This window comes from Rhineura floridana, chromosome 15 (genome assembly GCF_030035675.1).
Source record: "Rhineura floridana isolate rRhiFlo1 chromosome 15, rRhiFlo1.hap2, whole genome shotgun sequence".
NCBI lineage: Eukaryota > Metazoa > Chordata > Lepidosauria > Squamata > Rhineuridae > Rhineura > Rhineura floridana.
Window position 1 is genome coordinate 34,896,332 of NC_084494.1, and position 20,571 is coordinate 34,916,902.

The following is a 20,571-nucleotide window of genomic DNA, read 5'->3' on the forward strand; positions in this document are numbered from 1 at the left end:
GCCCAGTCTTTTACCCACGAGTTGGCTGCTCTGTGGTCATTGCTCCTCTCCTGCAAGCCTGCTCCTTCTCATGGATGCCTACTGGAGCAGAACTTTTCAGCTATACCTTCCTTGAAGGGAGCAACATGCCTTTCCTGGGCTCTCTGGAGACCTCTTCTTTTTCATGTCGGAAGGGTGCTCCGCTGCAAAGAGTTCCAGGGACTTCAGGTTGCATGCTTGCTTGGAACCTCACGAACGCCATCTCCTCTTTCTCCTTTGTCAATAACAGGTAAGGATTGGTGTTTTATTCCGTTCTTTTCTTTCCTGGCATTTCCAGACCACCTGTTTATGAAGCAAGCATGCGTCTTGATTTGTACGCAGGGAGATAAAATGATGTTGGCTATTTAATGAACAATCATCCTGACTTGTTTGAGGAGAGATTTTGATGATGTTGGCTATTTGATGAGCTTTTATTCTGATTTGCTTGTGGGGAGGTCAGACCACACTGCACCAAAGCGTTAGACTACGCTTTCCAGTGCATTTTCCTTTGCCTTTGTGATATTTTGGGGGAGTGAGTTTGGTGTGTAAGACCTCCTAATCAACTGTCAGTATGTCATTGAATCACACCTGAAAACAGCGACAGTTTGGAAGTGCCCCCCCATCTCCTTCGTTTCCTAAATCTCACTGTTTTTCTGCTCTCATGGGGTCTAAGTCCATTTGCATTTGAGCACCCTTCCCCCTTGGCCCTGGGTCTCCTGTTTACCTTGCCATGTCCCTAATACCCCTCTCCTTATATGAAAATGGAAATGGACTGCCTTCAAGTCGATCCTGACTTATGGCGACCCCATGAACAGGGTTTTCACAGTAAGCGTTATTCAAAGGAGATTTACCATTGCCTTCTTCTGAGGCTGAGAGGCAGTGACTGGCCCAAGGTCACCCAGTGCACTTCATGGCTGTGTGGGTATTCGAACCCTGGTCTCCCAGGTCGTAGTCCAACACATTAACCATTATACCGCACTGGCTCTGTAAAGTGCCACAAGGCACATGTTATTGTTTTGACACAGATTAGTTCCGCCTTAATGTACATTTCTTCCCTTGGAATCCAATCCCGGCCTGTATGGTTAATGTGTTGGGGAAATGTTGCAAAATCTTTCTATTTGGACTGCCTTTTGGAGGGTGAATTTAATTGGGGGTTATAATAGGTGTTAAGGGATGCTTAGTTAGTGTTTTTAAAATGTTAATTGTTACTCTGAAGAATGATGGACAAGACAGATTCAAATAAAGTGTGGAGGAGAGGGACAAGAAAATGTATCATTTTAGTATTTCAAGGCTGACTCACTACCTTCCTTTTCAAAATTTGTCTGCTCTATGCACCTAGGAGGACAAGCAATTTAATCCTCCCCCTCAAATGGTGAGATACAAAAGATTTTGCCGCATACATTCCTATTTGACCATGCTGATCTGTGGAACTTGCACTATTGCAAGTGCCCCATAATGTTCTGCGCTTGTGAGAAGTTGATTTTTCAGTGGGGCAGCACCAGTGCTTTGGAACTCTCTGCCTAGTGACATTAAGCAAGCACTCTTGCTACATAGTTTTAGATGCCCACAGAACACTTGTTTTGTTTCAGCAAGCTTATCCAGACACATAGTTACCTATATTTATTATAAAAGTTTTACCCATTTTATCTCTGTTTGAATGATAATTTTTAAATTTGTTTTTAATAGATATATGGATTTTAGCTGTGTTGCATTGTTTAGAGAGCTCTTTAAGTGGTTTCTAAATATGTCTAAATAAATAAATCTAATCAATAATCAACACATAAACATACATACTTGGCTATGTTGTGATGTATGCCTCTGAGATGACACCCTCTCCCTGCCTCCCTAAATTGTTCACAGTGCATAATTTTAGGAGTTAGCATGCAAGGAGGAAAGGCTAGGATAAGCTTCTGATATCTCACTTGCCTCAGGCTGTGTACACACTCTTGTTTATTCTGCAATGCATCAAGGCCACTCCCACTGCTGGTTTGGGAAGCAGTGTACACGCAACGTTAACCACAATCCATATCTATCATGTACCTATCCTGTAGTTTCTTATGAAATGCTGTGTTTTCCCCTCAAACCACCTTCAATCCGAATTAAGAAAAAGAACAACCTAGCTGTGTTTTAAGCCAGGAATATGTATGCTGCATCAGTCTTACTCCTTCAGCAATGTGAAACATTTTGACACAAGTCTCCTTGGCACGTCCTTGTTCTTTTGAATTTTGTTTGATTTCACTCTTTTTGTGAATTTGGGGCTAACGGATGAAGACCTTTTATAAGGTGTGTTGCTATGATCAGTCAGGCTCTACCAAACACAAGTTAACATTACTACCCAATCTTGTAAATATGCATTCACATTTTAGGGTGTGGCATTTCCTAATGGCGTTTAAGACCAAAACTGGGTTGCCAACCAGCCATAATTTTATTGGTATAACCAGAATATCAGCCTCCTGACTGACTGCCAGAACACGAGCATGTAAAAATTCAGAAAATTGTACTTTTATTATTTCTCTCTGTTTTTATTGTCTATAAACAAATTAGGGTCCCCTTCAGAGAGAGGGGTACTCTGCACATGCTCAAAGGAACTCTGGCCTTGCACTGATTTAAAAGACAATGCTCCTCCACTCAGAAAGGAAAAGTGCACTTTATACACACTTAGAAGCACTCTGTCCTTCTTTAAAACAAAAACAACTTTGTCCCATTTAGGGAGGAAAAGGTGCTCTCCTCATGTTCAGAGGCACTTAGAACTTTTGACCTCAAAAGTGAAATCTCAAGAAGAACCTTTCATAACCGGCAGGCTAGCTGGGAGGGGACTACAATACCCAGGAACCTCCTCGCCACAGAGCGCCTGGCTTTGCAAGGGCCATCGACCACCGGGATAGGACTACAATTCCCAGAGCTCTTTGCGGCAGGAGTTTGGGGGCGGAGAAAGAGGATGGGAGGCTGGTCCGGAAGCGAACGCTTGAAGCGCCAGGAAGATTGACGCGCATGCGTGGCGAGTAACCAGGAAGTCAGAGGACTTGCGGGTGCAATGAAGGATCCTGGAGTTGTCCACCTGTCTAGTTGTGTGGCGGGTAAGAGATGGGAAAGGCAGGAAGTATGGAGGGCAAGGAATAGGGCGGTGGAGAAAGAGATTGTCAAGCCAACTCGATGGAGTTGGTGGGGTTTGAGGTATGTTTTGGGGGATTAGGGTTGCCACCTTTTTCTTACCAGCCCTGTGCTTGTGCTTTTAAGAGGAGCCTGGCACGCACACAGATTTGAGCAAGTGAAGCATCTCCTGGCAAGGAGGTAAATATTCCCTTGCTTAATTTAACATCATGTTAAAGGCACAGGAGCAGTGGCATTATAAATAAAAGGACAGATGGCAACCCTGTTCGAGGAAGAAAAAGGAACCAGCTCCATTTTAGCCAAGACATGCCAAAGCCGCTGCTATGTTGTGGTCCATCTCCTTGTTTGTTCTGTAGGACCCTTTTCTCTGTGTATCTTGGGATGAGGGTTCTGTTGCGGGGTTTGTTTCCACGGTGAGATGGAGAAACCTAATTAGAGCTTCTGCATAGTGAAAGGCAGTTAGCTTAGGACAAGGAAGTAGAAAAGAGAGAAAGCGAGCATGCATCAGTTTTTTTACTTGCTATAAATCAAGAAAGTGGACACACTGCGCATGTATTGACAGTATCAGTTCTCTAGGGAACAATCTTCCTTTTTAATGCCAAGGAAACAAGTAGGCCTCAAAGGGAACTGATGTTACTGAGGCTGCGTATGTACCATACATTTGAAGCACATTCCTACCCACCCCCAAAGAATCCTGGGAACTGTAGTTCGCCCGTCACAGAGCTACACTTCCCAACACCTTTAAGGTACCGTTCTCAAGATTCTTGGGGGAGGGGGAATGTGCTTTAAATGTATGGTGTGCACATAGCCAGAGTCTTGAAACCGAGCATTAGGAGGAGATTAATTCTGATCATGACTGGGTCATGCACTCTGAGTGAGCAATTAGAGGGTAGAATCTGGCACTCTTGAAGACTACCGACAGCCCTCAACTCTTATCGCCAATCCAGACAAAAGAGAGGTGTGTGTGGAACAAATAGCTATAGCTAAGTTATTTCCAGTCCACTTAGAGGGAGATGGTGGAGGGGAACCTGACCACCACCCTAAAACAAGCAAGAGTTGCCCTTACCTCTATGTAAAGCCTCCTTTCCCCTCCCAGTGCTTTGGACACTAAACAGGAAATTTGTCTCTTGATTCTTCATTAGTACTAACAACTAGAAATAATGTCTGCCTTTGTGTTATGAACTGTTTTGTTTGCTGGTTCTGTTTTCGTTGATGGCTTGTTCAGAAAGAGATGACAGATAATCCTTTTACTGCACCACCGTCAAAGGCAGAAAAGTGATTGGTACTCCAGAATAGAGCGTCTTGAAAATACTTAAAGGTGTGCTCATGAGTCAGATTGTCTGACAATGCCCAGGAGCGTTCAATTCCATAGACCATGTAATTTTCACCTTCACTTGTGCAATCGCAGCACTTTTACGGCCTTTAAACTTTCGTTGCTCTCTCAGTATTCTGCGTTGGCAAGTTACACTGGTTAATTACATGGTTGTAGGTGAAATGTTTGATAGCTGGATTTAATTTCAAGCATTGTGCCATAGCCAGAAGTGACACACCTTCTTGCTTACAGATGAATGGCACTTAACCTTTAGCATTTGTGAGGCCATTGGCCTTTGTCAGGTCCGAGTATTGTGCAATCTTTGCTTCTACAGATCATTGGCCACAGAGCAGTGGGTGTCCTTGTTGCTATTAAGGGCTCCGGTCCACTCCTATACCTTCTTACTCAAGAGTAAGAGTAAGGCCTAGTGAACTCGCTGGGACTTTCTTTCTGAGTAGAAACTTTGGACACTTAATGGGAAGGCATGATTCACTGGAAAAGACAATAATGCTGGGAAAAACAGAAGGGAGTAGAAAAAGAGGAAGACCAAACAAGAGATGGATTGATTCTATAAAGGAAGCCACAGACCTGAACTTACAAGATCTGAACAGGGTGGTTCATGACAGATGCTATTGGAGGTCGCAGATTTATAGGGTCGCTATAAGTCGTAATTGACTTGAAAGCACATAACAACAACAAGAAATGTATAGGACTAAATTGTAACTGTGTGAACTGGCGAGCCTCCAGTTCAAATCTTCCCTTGGCTAGGAACATACCAGGTAACCTTAAGCCAGCCTTCCCTGATCTGATGGGAGTTGTAGTCCGAAACATCTGGAGAGCACCAGGTTGACAAAGCTACTTTAAGTAGACTGCTGTCTTTCAGCCGCATCATGCTGTTGGTGTGCCTTGGTTAGGGACCCATTTAATTGTTATAAACAGTCGCAAAATATATGGAGCCAAGGAGCTGGCTACAAAGTTAGGCTTCTCAGTTGGAATAATCATTTGTGGTTTGAAACTTTAAAAGGTATTGTTTTGCTTGCTCTGCATTTCCTGTTGTTTGAAACCAAAACACCCACAAAGCCTTTGATCTCATGCACAATACTTTGAGAGCTAGAAACGCTGTATGTGCTGGGACATTTATTTACTGGCCTTCTTCACCTTTGGAATTTTGCCTTCATGTTTTCACATGAACATGAGAGCTAAAAACTTCTTCCCCTTCTTCCTGCTCAACAACTCTAGAGTTAGCAGAGCCTCATAAACGTGCCCTACGGATTGCTTGTCAGGCCCGCAAGTTATCCTCCTCTTAGTATAGGAGTATGCAAGCGTTGGAGTCACACAGAAGTTTTCACCACTTGTGTAATTCATGCTGGTGAAATCAAACAGTCCATCAAAATGGCCAGCTTTTCAAAATCTTTTATCTTCTTAACAATCCCTGCCTCCACCCCACGTGGAAGGCTGGGTGTCTGTGTGTTAAGTGGTTGGGTAGGGAGGCCTGTCTCTTACTGAAGAGAGCTGTCAACCTGAGATGTTCCCCTTTAGCCCTGCCAAAAGGCAGGTGGACATTTAAAGAGGCATCAGCTAATGATTTCTTAGGCTATTGAAACAGAGGTAGGTATGTGTGTGTTGTCGCTGGAAGATTTCCCTGAACAGCTAACAATGTGGGTTGCAGCTCTTTTTTGCTTTAGGATGGGATTGTGAGGTGCTTGTATTTGAGAGATGGCCGTTTGGGGGTCCAGAACTCTGGGGTGGGAGACGGAGTGGAGAGAAACACACTCCTCCTCATCACTGGAGCTGGCACCATTGTTGGATAGCCACCTGCCTCTGTGTCCAATGTAGAGGGTGGGGAAAACAACTTTCTGTACATGAATTAGATGGAGGGGCACCCATGTCTCAGCCTTAGGCCATAGGTCTGCCCTTTGTGAATGTCCTTTTTCTAAGGCTTGGAACAGATTTCTTGGTGTGTCGATCATTTTGCACTGGTTAATTTTTGAAATTAAAAATCTAAGTGGTAGAGCACCCTCTTTGCATGCCAAAGGCCCCAGGCTCAATCTCCAGCGAGGGCCAGGCACGTCCCCTGCCTGAAACCCTGGACAGCCGCCGCCAGTCAGTCCAAACAATACTAAGCTGGATGGTCCAATGGTCTGGCTCAGTACAAAGCAGCTTTCTGTGTTCCAGCGATGATAATGATAGAGGGAACGTGGGAAACTGTATTATATTGAATCAGATCATTGATCCATCTAGCTCAGTATTGTCAACCCTGACTGGCAGTAGCTCTCCAAGGTTTCAGAGAGGGGTCTGTTGTAGCCCTGCTTGGAGATGCCTGGGACCTTCCGCATGCAAAGCAGGTACTGTACCACAGAGCCATGGCCCTGGCTTTTTAAAACTCGAAAGTCATAAAGTTTATATTAAAAAAAGTCTAGTAAGTAATATAATTGCATTTCCGTGCTTGATATTTTAAATTATTTGTACCTGCTATTTGTGAGAACCTTTGTTTTCTTTGACAAGGTTGTGGGGGATACAAATCATAGGATAAATAAATAGTTCTGGGGCACAAGCTTGCTTGGAAGGTGCACCCTTTGCTGTGAAAGTTCTCAAGACAGCATGGAGGTCAGGTGTTGTTTTGTCAGTTTCGAGAAACTCTCTACATGCTCAGGGGCACTCTGTTAAAGAGCTGTACCTGGGGTTAAAAACAAAAACGAATGCAGGGACTGTTTTCATATTTCCTGACGTTGTACAGGCTGTGTACACACCATTTGTTTAAAGCACAGTATTTCCCCCCAAAGAGTCCTTGGAACTGTAGTTTGTCAAGGGTGCTGGGAATTTGTGAGGGGTGAACTACAGTTCCCAGGATTCTTTGGAGGAAACAGTGTGCTTTAAATTTATGGTGCGTATGCCGCCTGTGATCGTTCCTAGTTTCCTGGTCCTTCAGGCAGGCTTGAAAATTAGCGCTGCTCCCGTTTTGGAAATCTGTTCTTCCTTTTTGATTTCTAATGTCAATTGTTAGACGGTCCCTTACTGGGAGTGGAGATTAAAAAAAACCACACACACTGGGTAGGCTGAGACTCTGCTGTCATCCATATATGGGCATGCCCCAGACTTGGCTTTCTGATTGGCTGCCAGGCGCCATGCATATGTCTGTCAACAAATGGCTGAGCCTTGCTGATGGGGGGGGGGGAGAGGGAGAGAGTTGCAATCTGATGGATTAAAGGTCCCTATTGTATTGCAAGGGGGGCATATAGGGGCCGTGGAATGGGTCTTCTGGCCCTTTAAGATATCAGTAGCACCTCCACACACTGCGCGCACACACACAGAGTAAACAAGAGGGGGAGCTTTGATTGCCAGGAAAATCCAACATCCCCCCCCCCGTGCTTTTTTTAAGGGATCCCTCCCCCTTTCTCCCAGTGTTTGCAAAAAGCTCCTTTGCAACCTGTAGATTTTTTTTTAATTTCTATTTTGCAGGCCTCTCAAAGCAGGGATGTAGGTTTCAGTGGAGGCCTTCTCTAGATCAGACCCACCCCCCTCCCACAGCTTTGGAGTAACAGGTAAGAACACTGGGAGATTTTTGGGATTGTGGGGAGGTGATGGCTTAGTTGAGATGGGGGGGCGCTTTGGGCCTGGCGAGGCTTCCCAGCCACCCCATTTCCAAAAATGCATTGCTGTTTGGTCGGTGTAAAGGGTTGTAACTTTGGGGTGTGTGTGTACGGGGCTGCAGTTGCATCGTTGTAAATCTAAAATGTAGGCTCTGGCAGAGCAAGCAGCTGGGTTACCCGAGCGCATTATACCCGTGCGTGGGTGGTGTTGTCGATGCGCTCACACCCATCTAAACAACTTTACTTGCCTGGAAAGATATTGCTCCCTTTGTAGAGTCAACAAGCCCTTGTCCCCACGTGTAACTTTTTTTTAAGGATTGGAATCAGCAGAAAACCAGACCTAGCTCCCAGATGCCATGGGGACGGCACCCAGGTTTGCTTTCTCCCTTTGTGGCCCAATTTGACCAGCAGCTTGGGGACGACGACTCTCCACTGGGTTCTGTGCCCAACCAGAAATAGGGGTGGCCCTTCTCACACTTGCTGCCTTTCATGGGCTTCATCTTGCAAACTCTCCATGGTGTTGCCCAGCTGACACACGTCTGTCCCGCACTTGGGCTTTTTTTCTTTAATGTATTTTTCAGAATTTGGATGACTTTGCAAGAGGGTGTTATGGGACTATGATGGAACTTAGGCTGAGGCCTGCAGTGGGGAGAGGCAGCCATAGATCATAATCCCTACGGGGTATCAGTCTGTTACTGCAGATAAAGTGATGTAGTGCCCTTACTCTTCAGAGTTCAAAGCCAGCTTTGGACAAGCCGGGATTGGGAAGAAACGTGGCAAGTGGAACAGTGTTTTGTCAATTGTGTGTGTATGTATATAGTTATATCACATGACCCTGTTCATTTGCTGATGAACGCCTTGGTTGTTCCAAGTGGTCAGCATCAGTTGTTAGGAGTCAACCTTCAGTTTCCTCTCTCAAACCTAGTTCACAGGTAGTCAAACTGTGTCTGGAGTCTACCACTTCTGTCTGCACGGAGAAGGGAAGCGGCCACAGGAAACTTCCCCAAACAGAAAATCTTCCAGTGCTTTATTTTTCTACCAAAAAAAAAAAAAATCAGTTCCATAAGTTCATTAGTAACAATGAATACAGAGTGCAAAGTGCAGTATTGGGCAAGAGCGTGGCTTTTAGCTTTGTTTACAGAATACAAATAGTATAAACATGCAAAATTAAATCATTCTCTAGGGTAGGGATGGGGAACTTCCAAGTTCTCTCTGTCTTGCACATATAGGGTAAGATGATCCTGCAAGAACCAAAGCTTAGTAACTCTTAGTTACTTAATTTGTAAATTAATTTGATATGTTTTTTTATTGCACCTTGTGTATTCTATTGTAAACCGCTTTAAGATCTTTTAGATAGTAAGCGGTCTATAAATGGAAATAATAAATAAATAAATACTCGTGCACAGGCAAGGCTGCTTACCAGAATCCTGGCCTTATAGGTTCCTAAATGCACAGTCCTTAGGCCTAGGAATTTCTAAAATAACAACCTACTTGTGTATAATTTTGTCTGGTCACTTTCTTCTCTGGACTCACTTTTCCAGCATCAATGTGAGTGACACCACCAAAAAACGTAAGAGGAAGGGAATGGAAATAGATTGTGTTTGGGGAACCTGCAACCTTTGAGCTGATAGACTCCTACTCCCAATTCCCTGTTCCTCTAGGAACTGCACAGATCAGTCTTCACCTACCTGGTGTGCTCCAGATGTTCTGGACTACAACTCCCATCAGCACAGCTGTGCTGACTGGGGCTGATGGGAGTTGTAGTCTAAAACATCTGGAGGGTGCCAGGTTGGTGAAGGCTGACATAAATAGATATTGCTTTCTTCCTGCTTTAGAGAGCCATTATTGCCCGTGACATCAGTGGCCATTGCACCAATCCCCATCCTCATCTCAGACCTATTTGTATGTGTAGCAACCACCTCTGTGTGTAAAAAGCTTAGAAGCAAAGGATCAAGAATCAGCGCGGACATACAGATGGATAAAAGCCAGCACTGCTAGCCCAGAAACATTCCCAATTTTTGCTGGTAGCCAACATGGTGCCCTCCAGATGTCATGGACTACAACTCCCATCATCGCTGACTATTGGCCGTGTTGGCTGTGACTCATGGGAGTTGTAGTCCACAACATTTGAAGGGCACCATGTTGGCCACCTCTGTGTTAGTCTGACATCTCTCCCCCCCCCCTCCCTGGCAAATAAAGGCACAAAAGCACTTGTGAATTGACAGAGAGAAACAGGGCAGATGCGCCTCTTGAATTCAGGTTGCCCCTCCACTCATTTTTTTTTTTATTTCCTTCTGTCTGCCACACGAAGATTAAAAAAAATAACTTAGATGGAATAGGTAGACTGTGGACTAATCCTCACACAAAGCTTTACACCTTTCTGTGTATAAAGGAATCCGTTGCGTCTGACTTCCTGGGCGAGGCAATGATTGTGAGTTTTAATAGGGGAATGCAGAGACCTTTAATCCTGTTTCGTGCCTATGATAGTTCTTGCGCCAGGACAGGGCCCAACCCACACAAGGAAGGTAGCCAGCATAAGGTGGCCCTCTGGGCCTCCCTGCAAGGTTGCTGAAACAGGAAAGAAAGAACTAATTTGGACCCATGTCTGTATTTTCACATCTAGGGCTAGAAGACCTACCCCCCACCCATTCCCCCCCTAGGCAGGCATTGAAAGCTTGTGTGTGCGTTTTCTCCCTAAGAATATAAACTGTTATTCTATTACTATAATAACCTTTTTAGGAGACCCTCTTGCTTATGATACTAGGACAATAAGCTCAAATTCTTGTTGTTCAAGTAATAGTAATCTGGTGCTATATACATATCTATAGCAGTAATAATAATTGGCACGTGTCTATCACTTTAAGGCAGGGGAGAGGAATCTCAGGCCCGGGAGCTGAATGCACCCTTCCAGACCTCTCTAGTTGGCCCTTGGGACTCTCCCCAGCCCCCCCCCCCGGCTCTGCTTTGCATCCCAAGTGCTTAGGATTCTTGGGGGAGGGATGTGCTTTAAATGTTTAATGTCTATACATCCTAAATTTAAGTATAATTATGCATTGTGCTCTGGTGTCCCCAATTACATCTTGCCCCACAATAACCCTGTTCCACTGCCTAGCCCTGGCATCCCCAAGATGGCATTCATGGGCACCATGGTGCCCTGAGACACCCCCCCCCTTGGTGCCTGCCAAGGACCTCTGCTTTTTGTTTTAATTGAGGTTTGCCTGCTCTTCTGCCTTGTTTTATTTTTGTTCCCATGCAGGCGTTTTGCCTTTGTTTGGAGAGGGATCCAAGCATTGCTAGTTTTTTATTCTGTGAAATGGGTGATGTCTTAGATTTCCCAAAGTGCCCCGTGGCTCTAAAGGGTTGGGGGCCCCTGGCATAGCCTCCTGCTTTTCCAAGTGTGTGTCCAAGGAGAACCCTGGGAGCTTAGCAAGGGATTCCTCAACAAGAAATTCTTCAACACTGTTATCTTTTCAGCGCCAGGTCAAGACTTTCCTCTCCTCCCAGGCATTTTAGCATGCGTTTTTAAATTGCTTTTTAAACATGTGTTTTTAAATGTGTATATTTGTTTTTAATTGTTGTAAACTGCCCAGAGAGCTTTGGCTATGGGGCGGTATACAAATGCAATAGATAAATAAATAATAAATATAAGAAAGGTCAGTAACTGTGGACCACCTTCTCTTACGTCATGCAGCTGCAGGAGAGTGTTTTGCCGTATCCTACAAAGAGCCGCAGGGTGATGTTCCCTGTGTGGAATGGAAATGTGTGTCCCAGAACACGGCCCAGAATCTCCTGCGTCTCGTAGGGATTCCTCCGCCAAGGAGCTGGGCTTCCCAGAAGGCAGGAAGGGGTTTGAAGCTGCTGTCCTCGCCCTTCCCGCAGAGCTTTTCCTCAGCATAGTTCCTGCCTACGCAGCCGCCCCCTTCAGCTGCCTCCACCCGGCCAGACCCATCTGTGCCCTCACAGCTGCCTCTGCCCTGCCCTTTCCAGCGCTGCAATAGGATCCTTAATCTTGTCAAGGTTCCCTTTGAGGCTAGACTCTTGGAGTAAATAACGCAGACGCAGGCCTCACAGAACCCGAGCTGCCAGCCTGAGAGCAGGCACGGGGGACAAATGTCTGTGTCGCCTGCAGCTGCTTAGACTGTGGCGGGGGCAAATAGGCAAGGAAGTACGAGCTGGTGGGGCAGTAGGCAGATGAGTGCAGTGGGCGCAGCTGCAGGAAAGGGAGCTGTGCAGGACTTATCTATTTTATTTATATCCCATTCTTCCTCCCAGTAGGAGACTTTGTGGCCTTGTGTCCCCAAATGCTTCCCCGACCATTGCTAGTTCATGTTCTTTCTTTGCTATACCCATGGGGACCAGCGACTTAAGTTAAACACAAAGCAGGAACCTTTGGCTTTTCAGTTTGCGAGGAGAAAGGACTGGCCTCAGGGTGTACAAGGCACCGAAAACCATTCAGAAAGTACTATTTCTAGTGTTGCCCCATGTCCTGTGATGGAGCTATATATAATGTCAGCTTGGAATTAAAGAGTTGCATCCCACAATTTTATATTGGGCCAGAAATATGGCAGGTCTTTTGTGCGGCTCCTGAGATTTTGCTAAACGTTGCCCTTGTGCCTTCACACCATGAGGACTAGAAAGCTGATCATGTCTTTTTAAAATCAAAAACAAAAGCTTGATTTTGGGGGCTGGGGAGCTCAGTTCTGCACCCTACACCACATCCTCGTGTGGAAATGAAGAATGCACCCAATCCTGCTGTTGAACCCTGCCTGTTGCAATTGCACACCTGATGGCATTTTCTTTCTCCCCATTTCTCCCAGGTACCTCCAAAGCCCTGGGAGGATCCCCGAGCACAGCCCATCATGAGTTAGGGGAGAGGAAGGGCTGCCTTCCCTGGGCCTCCTTGCCATGAGGCAGTGATGGATCAGGACACCTTCTCCCACATCCAGCTATGGTGCCCTCGTCCGTTTGGCACCTACTCCCAGAACAAGCAGCGCACGGGGGGCCAGGTGAAAAAGACCTTTGGGGACTTTGCCTGCAAAGCCAAGGGAGAGGAGGAGAGCGGCGGCGGCGAGGCCTGTTCGGAGAACACGCCGCCCGCCCCTCCTCCACCACCTCCACCCCCCACGGTCTCCCCCAGCCCCGACCAGGTGGAGGAGGGGCGCGTGCTCTTGGACACGTGGTACGTGATCAAGCCAGGCAACACCAAGGAGAAGATTGCCTTTTTCGTAGCCCACCAGTGCAGCAGCAGCGGGAGCCGAGCTAGCGCCATGAAGGTCAAAGGGAACTGGGGGAGCGGCAGCTCCAAGGCCAAGCGCCGGCGGAGGTCCCATGACCCCAGCAAGAGCAAAGCATGCCCGGTCAAGGTGAAGGATGGCAGCAGCAAGGAAGCCGAGGACGTGTGCCTTTGCCCGGAGTCCCAGGCCGAGCCGGCTGGCGGGGACTCCGCTGATCTGCTCTCAGTAGCCGAGATGGTGGCTTTGGTGGAGCAACGCACAGCACTGGCGCTGCAGAACTACTCCAGACCAAGCCCGCCTGCCGCACCGGCACCGCCGTCTCCCATGGTGTTTGTGTCCACGGAGCAAGAGCATGGGGAGGGTGGGGAGAAGAAAGCGCCCTCGTTGGGGGGTGGCTCAGACTGCAGCCGGGTGGCTGAGGCCGTCGCCCACTTCGAGTCGCAGCAGCAGGAGCAGAATGTCTTGCGTCAGAACGGCCTCTGCCGGGAGTCGCCGGAGTGCGTGGCCAACTCCCAGCACAGCCCCGGTGAAGTCCGCATTGCCTTCCGCATCTCTAGCAGCCGGGACCCCCGTTCGCCCACTGAGGGTGGCTCCAGCCCTCGCCCCAATTGCATGTTCATGAGCTGCGGAGGTTCGCCGACAGGCAACGCGACCCGTGCCAAAGACAAGATCACCTGCGACCTCTACCAGCTCATCAGCCCTTCCCGAGACACCCTCCCCAATAGCGTGGACTTCCTGCTGGCCAATGCCTCCCCAAAAGGGACTGACGGGTCTGGTAATGAGCCCCCAGATGTAGAGATGACGTGCGGAGAGAGCCAAAGTGGCTCTGGTAAACTGGATGCCATCCCGGAGAATGGCCGGGCCAGTGGGGAGAAGATGGTAGGCCCGGCCACCACTGTGCCCAGGGACTGCGTCTCTGGCTTCCACGTTGACGTGGTGGTCACGGGCGTGGTGGACCAGTGTGTCTTCTTTGGCAAAGACAGTACCAAGAATATGAAGGAGGAGACTGTCTGCTTGACGGTGGGCTCCCCAACCCAAGAAGGGCTGTGCTCGTCCTGCGATGACCCCCCGCCGGGGCAGCTCTTCTTCCTCCACACCCAGATCCCTCGGCAGGAGGACAGCCGAGATGTGGACAGCCGCTTTTTGGACCCCGCAAACAGCAGCGAGGGAGGACTCGAGCGGACCGACGGGTCCGGGCTGGAGCCAGCATCCTCGGATACCTCCCTCTGCCGCCTCTACCGCCACGTCTCCCACGACTTCCTGGAGATCCGCTTCAAGATCCAACGCTTGCTGGAGCCCCGGCAGTACATGCTGCTCCTCCCTGACCATATCATGGTGAAGATCTTCAGCTACCTGCCCACGCAGTCGCTGGCCGCCTTAAAGTGCTCCTGCCACTATTTCAAGTACATCATTGAGACATTTGGCGTGCTGGCCACAGACTCCAAGTGGAACAGGGACCCCTTGTACCGCGACGACCCCTGCAAGCAGTGCAAGAAGCACTACGAGAAGGGGGACGTCTCACTCTGCCGGTGGCACCCCAAACCCTACCATCACGACCTGCCTTACGGACGCTCATACTGGATGTGCTGCCGGCGGACGGACAAGGAGACGCCCGGCTGCCGGGTGGGACTGCATGACAACAACTGGGTGCAGCCCTGTGACATGCTGCGGGAGCGGGCGGCCCGGAGGGAGGACGGGAGGTGAGGGGCGAAGCACGGGGCGGGGGAGCACGTGACGGCTCCTCCTCTTCTCTGTCCTCCTTGGGCGTGAGAGGGTGTGAGTGTGTTTTACAAGGATTCTGTTTTGTTGAGTTGTTTTTTTTAATCGCTTGGTTGTGTTTGCTGATTTGGTTTTGATTTCTTCCCTGACTTCCGACCTCGCAAGTTACAGAAGGATGTTTTAAGGGGGAAGAAATGTCTGAAAAAAAGAGAAAAGAAAATATATGTATAAAGGGAGCCACAGGGTCCCTAAAAGGAAAGGACAATTCTTGGTGGACGGAATTAAAATGAGCTCCTGTCTTCTCTGCCAACCGTTGCAGCTCATCTCCAGGTTTAAGGTAGAGGGGGCTCACCTGTGGCCCTCTTGATGTTGCTGGACTCCAACTCCCATGATCCCCAATGGTTGGCCATGCTGGCTGGGGCTGATGGGAGTTGGTCCCAACAACATCTGGCGAGCCTCAGGTTCCTTACTACTGACTTAGGGACATCATGCAAAAATGATTGAGTTGCCTTTTTTGCTGCTTGTCCCACCCCACCCCCCAAAAGATACAGGTTTTTGAAAAGTGCAGGTTGGCCTGAACTACCTGGGCAAATAAACTTTTGGGATATTTGCTTTGCTGATGTCACATCACTAGAGGTACCTTCCCCTTCCTTTTCAGTGTTTCTGCCAATGGGGATCTCACCAGTAGTGTTGCGAGGGAGCTGACCCTGTAGAAATGTGTGGCTGCAGGCAAATTATTCGGAGGCCACCCAGGAGTGCATCTGCACGGTCCTTTCTTTTTCTTTTTTAAACTAGTTTCAAATCTGTGGCGTTCTTGCCAATAGAGCTCTGGGAGCTGTAGTGTGATTGAGTGATCTCTGTGCAATAGCACCCTTGCGGAACTACGTTCCCAGGGTACTGAGGCAGCCACAAGAGCAAAATCAGTTTCAAACTGGCTTTGTCATCCATATGAAGCATTTCGGGCTTACCAATCAAGAAATGCTGCTTGTTTCTTTAAGGCAGCCTTCCCCAACCTGATGCCGACTGCTTTGGACTACTAATTTAGACCTCTTTAACTTTAGCTCTATTTGGCTATAATTCTCTTCTCCTCCTCAACCTCCCAACACTGATTTGCCTCCTGGCTCTGTCCTCCACCATCCTGTCCTCTCACTCTGTGGTCCTCACTCCCTGCCTCATGCTCTCCTTCATTATCAAGACTTTCCTCCCACCCCTTCCCTGTTTTCGTTTTTTAAAAAAACTGTCTTAGCGTTTCCTGCTCTGGAATCGCATGTGAGCCAAAACTGTTCTGGATCTGAACCCACAATCCATAGCCCTATTTTGCTACACCTCTGCTCTGTTAAGTTTGCAATTGACCTGCAATGCGGGGGGAGGGGGGCATCTAGACTAAAATCCTAAACTCTTTAAGCCAGTTGCGGCCACCCCGTGGAGGGAATAACACTGAAGTTGCAAAGGCCTACGAGGAGGCAAAGGGAGCCTCTGTTGGAGAACCCTCCCTTGAACCACGAGCCTGAGGGCTCCCTTGCCCCCAGCCAGGGGACCGCTGTGAAAAGATAGGCTTCCCTTTCTATCATGGAGGAGGCCTCGGAAGTCCCAGACACCTGCTTGTGAGCTGCAAAGGAACACACACACAGCTGTTGGCAAAACAATGATTATTTTAACTGGAATTTCCAATGCAAGGATTGCGAGCGCTAAAACGTACCCGGTTGGGCAGGTAGCATGAACAGGCAGTTTAACTGGATCCCATTAGCTGCCCTCTGACCTGGCTAGCAAGCGGCAGGGCAGTGTGTTGTGTCCCCCGCTAGCCCCCTGCTGTTCTGTTGTCTCCTACCGCTCCTCCCCAGAGCCACTCACAAGCTGGTTCACCTTGCAGGTAGAGGGAGGAGGAGGACCCCTATGCCACGCTGCTGTGATGGAGTTTGCCTGCACGCTGCTCCTTATCTGATGGCCCCACGGCAGGGTGTTTTCCTCGGAGGGCGCCGGTTTCCTCATCAGGAGAGGGTTTCCTCATCCCTGCCTGCCACTGGTGCTCAGTGCATTGTTTCAGGGCTATGAACTCTCAAATTGTCTTCAGGGCTCAGTTTGTAAGTTCTGGGGCTTGGTTGGGGTAGGGGAACCTCATTCTCTTCCAGGACCCTGGGTGGGTGGCTCAGAACTGCATTCCCACCAGCTGAAGAAAGGGCTACTCTCCCACTCTTTCCGTAGTCCCTTCTCAACCTTGTCGCTTCCAGAGCTGCCATCTTCAAGGAGAGGAGGACATCTTTGAGTTCTTGGCCCTGAGGTGTTGGGGGAGAGAAAGAGAGAGACCCTGTTCTGCAGCCAAGGAACTTTACACACACACAATTTAGGGGGGGAAACCCAAAATTGAGGTTCATACACTTGTGTGCGAGGAGATTTGACCACTTCTGGGGGAACAACTCTTTTATCCGCCCCAAAGATTTGTGCTGCAACGTGGGGGCCCAAGATTAGAGAGCAGACCTGAAACCCATCCTCCATCTCACTGTCCACACCCTGATCCCGCACCTCAGTAGACCAGTTGGGATTTGCTAGAGACAAGCTGGCAGTTTCCTTTTGAGACACGAGGCCTGCAAATAGCAGAAGGCCCCTGCATCCCACCATGTCCCCCAAGGCCTCCCCTGAAAAGGCTCAGCTGGTCTTAGGGCTCCTCTGAATTCTCCCAGTCTGTACTTTCCCTTCTCTCGCCTTTCCCCCCCAATTGACTTCTTTTCCAGATTCCACGCAGGGCTTTTCCTGGCCCTTTTACTATTTTCACAGGAGAAGCAGCTGCCAAAGCCATCGTGTGTCCTAAGGCTGGCACGGCGGAAAGGGAAGAAGCTGGCCGCAATTACAATTCTTCCTTCTGTGCCGCTCTTAAGCTCTGACGCGTTATGGATTCTTGTAAGGCCTGGGATCCAAGCAAGGGTCTCCCACCCACCTCTGTAACATCCCTCCTTAATGTGGACCCTCAAAGATTCTCTTTCCTTATGCTGCCTTTTAGAGAGTAATCTTCCCTCCAAATACACACACACACACACTACAACCCATAATTTGGGGTCGTTTGTTGAGCCATTGATCTCTTCCCCCCCCCCTCAAAAACCCCCGGTTGGTATCTCTTCTCCCTAACAAAGTCAATCAAAGCTTGTTTAGGGTCTTTCCACCATCCTGCCCCAGCCTATTTTATTGGAATCCGCAGCCCACCCTGCTCAGGTGGCAAAGTGAAATGCCTCAAAAAAACCCCACAACCCTCCACCAGTCTTGTTCACACCCCATATTTATATGCCTGTTTGTCTCTGTACATGTGTGACATTTTCAAATGATTTTTGAGTGGAGAAGGAAAGGGGGGGAAGATTAAACGGGAAAAAAAGACTCTGTTTCTGGTGGTAGTTGTGCACTCATTTTTATTCGCTAGCAAAGGATTTGTAACTAGTTATTTAGGCCACCTTTGCACAAACCACACTGAAATGGGGGGGGGGAGCCCAGTAAGGACTGAGCATGCTCAGGTGTGACAGAATGTTGAGTGTTGGATGGAACAGAGAAATGGAAAACGAGCAGGTGAGTGGGATGGAAAGGCCTACTTCCGTTATACCCATTCTACAGGTGGGAGAAGAGAGGCTGAGCAAACTGTGGCTTGCTTCAGTGCATTTCTGGTTGAGATGAGTATTAAATTGGGACCCGATTCTTTGTTCAAGCATCTTTCCCGCCATGCTGTAACAGCTCTTGTGTGCAAAGGGTTCTCACTCTCACACTGCAACGGGTTTCCCTACAAGAAATAAAAGAACTGGGAGGGGGTGTCCCTTTTTCTCTAGCACCTAAAATCAATCTGTACCTAGTTTCTCATTATTCTCCACCTACCAAAGGAATCCCTAAAGAGGGAGGCGGAACTGAGGAACAGCTGTTTGATACATTTGCGGAGATGGGAGCCCAGTCATTTTGCATTTCCCCTTCTGAGGAGGCTGCAGGTGCAACTTGAAACCTGAAAGCATCTCATTTCAATGTCTGCGAGCAACTCTCACATTTCATCTTACAACTTCCCAGATGTGGCAGATCTGGATGGCCTGCCTAATGCCAGTAGCCTTCCCACCCTGCCTTGGTGTTTCTAACATCTAGCCTGATGAAGAGTTCTGGAGGACTCAAAAGCTTGCACACTTACTTTATGACATTTTGGATGGCTTAATAAAGGTATTGCCCTAATATGGACTACTTTGGGATTTTTCTTATGGGCCAATACGGCTAACTTTACTCTCTGGGTTGGCCCTCCCAGATGTTACCCAACTACTTTTCCCATCAGCCTTAGCAGGGATGATGGGAGTTGTAGTTCAGCAACAGCTGGCAAGCCAAGGGTTCCTCACGCCTGCTTTAGGCACAACAGTGACACTAATACCCAGGCTATGGTCTGAAGGCACATGAGGCCAGCACCCTGCTGAAGTTAAGCAGGGTTAGGTCTGGTCAGTGCCTGGATGGGAGACCGCCTGGGAACCATATGTAAAGCTGCCTTGGGTTTCATGAAAAAGAAAGGTGGGATATAAATGAAATAATGCAAACACCTTTACAAAGCAGCCATGGTGAATAAAACATGAGTTGGTGCAAATCGGTTCAGCCAAGTGGGGCAGACTTAGATGGGGATGGTGCCAGGGAAGGCTTTTCCACAGATGAGACTCCACTGCAGAGGATGCCCCCTTTCCACATATCTGGAGAAGGAGGACCTTTGACTAAGACCTCCATTGGCATTCCCTTTGTGTGGGAAAAGGCAGGCCTTCAACATGCCACTGTCTTTAGAATCCCATCTGAAAAACCAGCTTTTATTTATTTATGTTTTAAACACACACACACTTCTAGGCCTTAAGGCTGCAAAGATAATGCTTGCCATTGGATGGGCAACTCTCTAATATTTCATAAAGCAAAGAGGGTGGCTGAATGCAGGTCAAAAGATATGATGTTAAATGCATCAGCATTTTAAAAAAATGCAAATATCAAGGCAGTGGGGACAGGCTGAAAATTATCTGGCTCACAGTCAATGTGGAGGAGGAATGTAACCCTGTCTTCCCCTGCTGCATTCTGGAGGAAAATCCCTCTTCTGAAGCTAGTATTTGCATTAGGAGGAAATGCCCTGATTTGCACCAGTGGGAGGAATTCAACCTCCTCTCACACAAGCAAACATTTGGTTTTCCTCAGGACCACAGCAGAGGAGAAAAGAGGTAACCCCCCATGTCTGCTGCAATCCCACTAATCGCGCACAAACACTACCAAGCTGCTGATACTTGCATTTCTTAACACCTATAAATTAAATGCATGACAGATATATAACATTGAGTCTAGTTTGGGCCTAATTCAGCCACCTTCTCTCTTGTTCCAGGGTGGGGACTTAATTACTCTTGTATAACCCCTTGCTCTTCCCCAAGACAAACTAGTAAATAGTGCAGAACATGCAACCATTTGCAAACGTAGTAGCTTAACTCATCTTTGGAACAGAATCTGATTCAATTATTTCTGTAAGAACAGCATCACGTAGCTCTGACAATCTATCTGTTCTGCTGCAGTGTCCCTCCTGCCAGTGAGCTCATAGTGAGATCAACTCCAATCCCATTTTAGT

General features: G+C 48.0%; 1 protein-coding gene across 2 annotated transcripts; it reads left to right on the plus strand.

Annotated features, from left to right (window-relative positions):
* The first annotated feature begins 2,965 nt into the window (after nucleotides 1–2,965).
* On the plus strand, nucleotides 2,966–15,599 carry FBXO46 (F-box protein 46). 2 transcript variants are annotated; one of them, XM_061597232.1, is made up of 3 exons: nucleotides 2,966–3,095; nucleotides 7,901–7,983; nucleotides 12,849–15,599. In XM_061597232.1, exon 3 carries the CDS (start codon nucleotides 12,948–12,950, stop codon nucleotides 14,967–14,969), a length of 2,022 nt encoding a protein of 673 aa, XP_061453216.1. In that variant the 5' UTR covers nucleotides 2,966–3,095; nucleotides 7,901–7,983; nucleotides 12,849–12,947; the 3' UTR covers nucleotides 14,970–15,599. The 2 variants fall into 2 exon arrangements, with proteins under 2 accessions (XP_061453216.1, XP_061453217.1); XM_061597233.1 differs by lacking the exon at nucleotides 7,901–7,983.
* Nucleotides 15,600–20,571: the final 4,972 nt, after the last annotated feature.